This window comes from Gavialis gangeticus, unplaced genomic scaffold (genome assembly GCF_001723915.1).
Source record: "Gavialis gangeticus isolate Ggan-Ray unplaced genomic scaffold, GavGan_comp1, whole genome shotgun sequence".
NCBI lineage: Eukaryota > Metazoa > Chordata > Crocodylia > Gavialidae > Gavialis > Gavialis gangeticus.
In genome coordinates, this window is record NW_017729025.1 from 39,021,090 (window position 1) to 39,028,825 (window position 7,736).

A 7,736-nucleotide genomic window follows, 5' to 3' on the forward strand; every position below is an offset into this window, starting at 1 on the left:
AATAGTCCTCCTTAGTGATGACCCCTCCTTTCCATTGGGAGTAAGCCTCCTTTTTGGCAAGGAGACATTCCCGGATGTTTTTAGTGAGGCTTATATGCTCTCCTGCCCCCTTTGACCTTCCTGGGGATTACCTTCCTCTGGGCTTGGAGGATCATCTCCTTAAGGATTGACCACTCCCTTTGGACACCCGGCTCCCCTCCCCTCTGAGACTTCAGCGCTTCTCCAACTATCCTCCTTAGTGGGCTAAGTGGGCTGTTCCAGTGCATGGTTCGTGGTTTATTGATCCTAGGTTCTCACTGTCGTCTGCATCCCCGTCCCCCAGTGAATCTAGTTTAAAGTCCTGCATAGGAGATCAGCCAACCTGTAAGAGAACCCACCTGATGACACCAACTCTGGAGCGACAGGTTGACTTCTCTGATACAGGCATTTTTAGGGTCCTTTTGTAGTTAAGGAAATTTGTAATGGACTGTCTGGCAGGGCAGAGACAATTGATGCATGATTTTTATGGAATTCTTCTTTCTCAATAGAGAAAGGCAGCTTTGGAGCTGTACTTGTGCAAGAGATGTTGCTTGCAAATTTAAATGTTTTCCATGCTTCCCCTTTTGAGCTTGTGTGTGTGTGTGATGTTAATTCTCCAATATGTCTATGTAAATAAATGTATTAGGAATATATAAATATACAGTTTAGGGAATGAAATCCGTATTTTCTTTAAAGTACTCTATTTTTGTATGTGCTGCACTGACCTGAGAGCAGTATAAAAAGCCTCTGTTCCTCTGCTGGAGAACTCCTACAATCCTGAGTGGTCAACATAAATGTCTCTGTGCCTCATTTTTTAAATGGAGGTGTTATTTCCTCACCTGATAGAAGAGTGAAAAGTTACATTGGCTAATGTTTGTAAGGGGCTTTGAGATCCTTTTACAGAAAATTCTATAGAAGTGTAAAGTATTAATTCACACATTTACAATTCCTACATCACAAGACTTCTCAGGTAGGTTTAACTTGCACTAAAGAACATAAGAAATCTGGGGACTACCTTACTAAAATAGACCATATTTTCCAGTGGTATTCCTTATAAGAATTTTCATCTGTTTTGCTTTCAGGTTGTTAGCATCCTAAGGCCAACAGACACTTCAGCATGAAGGCTGTGTGGAAGGAATGAGTTATGTGTGAAATTAAAATCTACAGCTACCCACTTGGGATCCTCATGAATGATCTGGTCATTGTTAGAAGATGGAGAATTTCACAGAGAATGCATCTGGGAATAATTCAATAAACTGTACCATTAACCATGGTATACACCAGACGTTATCTCCTGTCATATACATCCTTGTCTTTGTACTAGGTCTCCCAGCTAACTGCCTCTCACTATACTACGGGTACCTGCAGATTAAGGCTAAAAATGAACTGGGCATCTATTTGTGCAATTTAACTGTGGCAGACCTGTTCTACATCTTTTCTTTGCCCTTTTGGCTCCAGTATGTTTTACAGCAGGACAACTGGCCATACAATGAACTGTTGTGCAAAATCTGTGGAATCCTCCTGTATGAGAATATCTATATCAGCGTGGGCTTCCTCTGCTGCATCTCCATTGACCGCTATCTAGCAGTAGTGCACCCTTTCCGCTTTCATCAGTTTCGGACAATGAAGGCTGCTGCTGTAGTGAGCGTTGTTATCTGGTCCAAAGAAATTCTGACAAGTTGGTTTGTCTTTAAGCATGGTGAAGTTAGTAAGGATGCCGAAAGTCATGCTGTATGCTTTGAACATTATCCCATCAAGAGCTGGGAGCATAATCTCAATTTCTACCGCTTCTTTGCTGGGTTTTTTTTCCCCTTCTTTCTTCTGGTTTTTTCTTACTGTGGCATTTTACAAGTGGTTCACAAGAGCCATGGCACTCAAAAGAAGAAAAAAATCCAAATCAAACGGCTTGTTTCAAGTACAGTTGCCATTTTCTTGGCTTGCTTTGGACCATACCACATCCTCTTGGTGGTTCGCAGTGTATTTGAGAACAACTGCACATTTGCTGAGAAGATCTTCAATATTTACCATATTTCTCTCTTGCTGACTACTTTTAACTGTGTTGCTGATCCAGTGTTGTACTGTTTTTCCAGTGAAAACACCCATCAGGACTTTGTCAAAATGCGAGACTCCTGTTCAGCATGCCTGAAGTGTTTAAGGACTGAAACTAAAGAATCATACCAGCTGAATACTCCAGAAAATTTCAGGAAAAGTAGTGGGGCACATGCTGAGCAAGAGCCAGAATTATTAAATAATGTACATGTTGTTAAAAAAATGAAAGAGTCTTCCATTACCAGCACAAACTGACTGTAGCACCAACAGGAAAGGGAAACAAATATAAAGTTTTCAAGTATGACTGAGTCTGTGCACTAATCTTTGGTTTATAAATTTATTGTAACTAATTTACTTTCCAGAGACTTAAAAGCTCAGCACTATAGTATACAGAGCTGAGCTCCCTTGAGGAATCTGGACCTTTACCTGGCACAGGGAAAATATAAACCAGGTCAGTTTAGTTGAACTGTTACATGTATTTCTGACTCACAGGAGTATTAATTTTGGGTAAGTTGCTGCTCCAGTGACTGGTCTGAATGATGTGTGAATTGGCCATAATGGTCATCAACTGCTTGATGTCTGTCCATGTAGTGATGTTAGGATAAGGTTGTCAAACCCTATCATCACCTTTTTGAGGTGTAAGGTGGAACAACTTAAGTGAATTCATGAGCGTTTTCAGGAGGAAAATTGTATGTGTACATGTCTATGTGATGCTTGTAACTGACCCAGTCATCTCATTCTGAAGTCATGTAACAACAGCCAGCAAGCAATGAATACAGAGACCCAACCAAATAGAAAAAAAGCAAAGAAGCAAGATCACGTGATGTAAGAATTGCAAGGGTTTCTGGATAACTAATAGTTAAATTAATGTCATAGGTTAATTCTGGGTCTTGGTCCAGTGCCCTTTGAAGTCAAATGAAGAGTTCCCATTCAGAAGGAACTGGATACAGTACTTTGCAGGTAATGAATTCATCCTATGGACTTCAAAAGGAATACTAGCTTGGAGGTACTTGCATTGTTGTCATTGCATATCACTGCCTCAGGTTATGGTATTTGAAGATACGCTGATTTAAATCCAAACTCTGCTAACCTTTCATAACGTTTGGATTGTTATGTTTATCCAAGTTTCTTTATCTTGTACAGAAAAAAACTTAACAAGTAATACCATGTAGGAGAGCCTGATGTATAGGATATGTTTAAATGCTGCATCACTCTACTCTACAGACTTTTTCATTTTATGGTTTAATGATTTATTATAAAAGGAACCACTTCTCGGAGAATGGAGTACCCAGATATATTGTAGAGAAAGAAATGTATTATATTTTCTAGCTTACATAGAAAGAACAGAAAAAATAGGGACTGATGCCACTGGCAATGCAACAACTGAGTCATATGCTCTGCACATTTCTTCCTTCCCCATATCTTCTGTTTCTTACTCTTCTTTGCTCTACCAATGAATCCTGTCTTGCTTTTACTTCATCTCATCTTTTGCATTATACATTTTCTTTAATTTTAAACCCAACAACCTGGATTCTTGTATCCTCTTGCTCCAGGTACTTACCTTCTCTACGTTCAGATCTTTCCATAAAACACAGCGACACTTCTGCAATTCACAGTAACTCACTGCACTGTAAATATCTGTTTTATATAAAAGACTCTCAGAGACCTTTTGCATCTTCTGTCTGGTGAATGTTGTCTGCCTTTGCCAAATGTATGCTTCTTATAATGTCAAGCACTGTGACTTATACAGAGCCATGGTTTTTATCAGTTCATAATAAATTATATATGGAATGTTAAATTATTTATTATTTATTATACTTTCAAGAATATATTTGCAATAATGTCTTTATTATACATTCCTCTCATATTCATGCACTCTGGACTTGGAATAACTATCTTTTGGCTTTAGACCACACACTCCATTTAGAAGAGTACAGATGGTTCTCTTCTCTCCTTTTGCATACAGGAATCATACCCCACTCCCAGGAGAGGATTAGATTTGCTTAGGTTAACACTCAGTTTGTTTAATTCTTTAACATTTCTTTATGTTTAGAGCTCTCACCAGGCTGGATTGATTTCCGCAAAGATGCATTTTTCTTCTAATTTGTAGTGTTCTTCAACATTATTGTAATCCTTCCACAATTCTATTCTGCCTAGGTCACAAGACCACTGGTTTCAAATTCCAATAAGCAAAACGAGTATGTTGTTAGAAACAGAGCCTTCTTCTACCACTCAAACTTTTTGTATAAGTGAAGTCACACACATGCTTTGTCCTAAGGATACATTTGTTGCTTTATTTATGTTTGGCTTCCTTTTAAGCGTCCATGGTGCTTAAAATATGAGACAGGAATTCACAGTATGACATATTACATACAACTGTTGTCTGCTTATTTGAGCTGATATATTTCTGGGGCCAAATTATGCTCAGCTATCCTAGCATAGCATCAGATAATAATCTGCGTAACAGAGTCCAGAATTTGATCCTTGGAACCTCACATGCTCACTGCTACTGCCAGAAGAAAAAGGGTTAGGGTTTTGGAAACACGATTTCAGCATTTGTTCAATAAAATTTACCCTGCAGGACAGCTGAAATGTTAAGCCTGTACAACTATACCCATAATGCTATGGAGTTATATCACCACAAGTTTCCCCTATAACAGCCTGTTACCCTAAACGTCACCTGAAGCTACAAACTGCTGCCAGGGAAATGCTGTCCCTCACCACTAGGTTAAAACCAGGGACTCATCAGTGAGTAAGAGATGGGAATTTGGGGGGAATTTTTAGAGAAAAATAATATTGTGTGATATGTGATATTTCCCAGTCAAATCTGGCTGTCATATCCTATAATTAGAAGTAATAAAATCACAGAGACTTACTAACCCGATCTTTCTTGGCAAAAGCTAGTTTTTGAAAATATACTGCATGTTGTAAGTGGTAATCAACAGCTTGTCTCAATGCAAGACAGACAGACAGAGAGCACTGGTAGGTGTTAAATTTAATGGCACAGTGAGATCTAATCCTGGATCCTAACAATTGGGTGTCCTGCTATGCCACATATGCAGGGCAGGACACACAGTTTTGGGGATCAGGAATAGATTTAATCACACCATTAATTTAACATCTGCTGGCACCCTCTCTCTGTCTGCTTCACATGAACACATTAAGCAGTCACTGATGCTGTGCTTCCTGCAGTGCCCTTTCAACTTGCTAGCACATGTGAAGCTTGGGATCTTGCTCCTAGACTCCAAAGTATGGATAGAAAAAGTGCAGATGGGCCGGCAACTGAGAAGGCTGGAGCGAGTGGGGAAGGGACCCATTCCTCACACCTGGGAAGCAGAGCACTGCAACCTGCCACAGGGCTGTGCTGCTCAGCTTTAACATGCCACACATGCAAATAGTGCACAAGGCAAGACTACAGTATTTCATGTGAAACCATTTTCTTACTCTTTATACTGTGGTCCAAAAGTAAATTGACATTGTCCTTTTTTATTAAATAATAAAAAACCCTTTCTAATCATTAAACTGTAAAGATGGTTTTATTCCAAAATTCTTCATCACAAGGATGTTTACAATTTTAAATAACATAAACTTAATCCCAAATCATAGAATCGAGCCTTGCAATAAATACAAAGAGCCTTGAAAGCTCTGTGGTGGTTGTCAGTGAGCACTTTTTTTTTTAGACTTCAAAGATTCCAACCTAAAGCACGTTTACACTCTGCCTTTAATAGCAATGTATTTCACTCAGCTCAGGAAATTAATGTTTGAAGTACAGGTACCACTGTCAAGGAAAATATAGCTGACTTTCCTCAGTTACCAGAAGTCATATGATCCTTTTAACAATGGTAACAAAAGCTGCCTGCTCAAAGGGGAAGTGAATGCAAGATGTCTTTCACTGCAGAAACTTCACAGTGCTGCTGCCCAGCCTGCTGGAACAAGAATAGGCTAATCAGAATTATTACTCTTATCCCATTATGAGGGAATAACTGATGTTATGTTTAAGGCATTGTAATATTAATGCTATGCTGGCAACAGCTTTTAGTGTATGCAAGGTACTGTACAGACTATTATTTTCATTCAATCACTGAGCCTGGTGTCTAACAGAAGCTCAGATCTGACATATCTTTTGGGGTTATAAAGCCAGCAAATTTTAAATGGTCAAAGCTGTGTACAGACATTCAAATAATCTGGGAGAATTCTCTCAGGTTTCTTCTCATGGTAGAAAAACTTACCCAGAACCATGTGTACAGACATTCAAATGGTGAGGCCCTGAAGAGTAGACAGCTTGCAGTAATGGCACTGTGCAGCAAGGTGTGTAAGGGCTGGGGGGCTGTGCACACATCTCAGTGTGCTCTGCAGGCTCCCTTAATCCACCTGGCAACAGATGGTAGTAGTGCATAAGGCAGCCCTAATTGGGTAACCCAGACTGCCCATGGTCAATCTGTGTTGTCAGCATGTAGACAGTTGCTTTCCCAGGAGAAACTCTCCTGGAAGTGCTTTAACCCTGGTTGTACCCAGGTTATATTTCTTCTGGAGTGGTCATTTTACTCTGAGAGAAAAAGCCTGAACTTCTGTATACTCATGGTTTCTCCTGGGAGAGCAGCAACTGTCCCAAGATAAAATTAATGGCTGTAAGAGACCCAAGTCACTGGACTTTCTCCTCTGTTCTCAGCTGACTGTTCCATAATCTAATAGACCTCAGTGAAAAGTGAGTTTTCTTGATATTTAAGTTACCTTTCCATCACCGGTTTTCACCTAGGCCTGAAGAGCACCTAAGAGGAACTAGCATTATATATTTGTTTTCTTCACAGTAAGTGCTTTACATTTATGTCCTAGCCTTTCCTGGAAGTCGTGCAATGCTATACTTATTACACTAGCTCTAGGTAAGCTTTCTCCTCCTCCCCATTAACTAGCTACAACCAAAGCAGCACACCATTAGAGGGGCTGCAGGAAAAGTGTAGGTATGTTATATTTTGGGCTTTCACTGCTATAGACTACCTTTTTTCTGTTTTACACCCATCCTGTCACTGCAGTTGCTTTCTCTACCATCATAGTATTTTAAAATCCAATTTGCTACAAGTGTTACTTCCAGCTGCAGTTATGAGGTTTAGTACAACAGGAACAGCAATCATGATAACACTTCTATTTTTAATGCAAGGTGACTTTCAATTTGTACATAAAAAATGGATCACCCATTATGTTATATAATACCACAGTGTGTACTTGTGTTTCATTACAATTCAAATAGTATTATAAAATTAACACCATGACAAAAAAGTTTTGTGATGAAGGCACTGGACTGGATTCACAATCAAGAACTTAGATCTTTATTTAATTCTTATCTTTACCACAGACTTCCTGTGTGAGCTGGGCCAAATCATTTTAGTCGCTCTTTGTTTCTATTTTTCATTTTCCAGATGGAGATGCAGTTTCACATGCTGTATGGATAATAATTAAAGAGTAGGAGGTGCACAGGTGCTAGTGAAGGGTTTCTAGGACCATCTATTTTGCCTGTTCCCAACTTTAGCAGTACCTTATTAGCAGGTGTGTGTGTTGGGGGGATAATCTAACAGTAACTCGTATGAAGGCTGAAAATTCAGTGAGATTAATATGTATTCTCCCTGGAAAGTGTCCCTCATATTCCCTGCCCCCCTTCCGCAGCTTTCTTTTGA

General features: G+C 39.5%; 2 protein-coding genes across 2 annotated transcripts in view; one reads left to right on the forward strand and one right to left on the reverse strand.

The window, feature by feature from the left end:
* The window catches only part of GPR68 (G protein-coupled receptor 68), a 14,377-nt gene extending 10,521 nt beyond the window's left edge, over positions 1-3,856 (forward strand). The window contains exon 2 of the mRNA XM_019518658.1: positions 1,101-3,856. Coding sequence (XP_019374203.1) covers positions 1,231-2,322 — 1,092 coding nt within the window. The 5' untranslated portion in view covers positions 1,101-1,230 and the 3' untranslated portion in view covers positions 2,323-3,856. The remainder of the gene's footprint in view (positions 1-1,100) is intronic.
* A 3,336-nt stretch (positions 3,857-7,192) lies between these two features.
* CUNH14orf159 (chromosome unknown C14orf159 homolog) overlaps positions 7,193-7,736 on the reverse strand; it is a 65,815-nt gene continuing 65,271 nt past the window's right edge. Inside the window, exon 14 of the mRNA XM_019518657.1 lies at positions 7,193-7,642. The gene's annotated coding sequence lies outside the window, so the exon portion shown is untranslated. The remainder of the gene's footprint in view (positions 7,643-7,736) is intronic.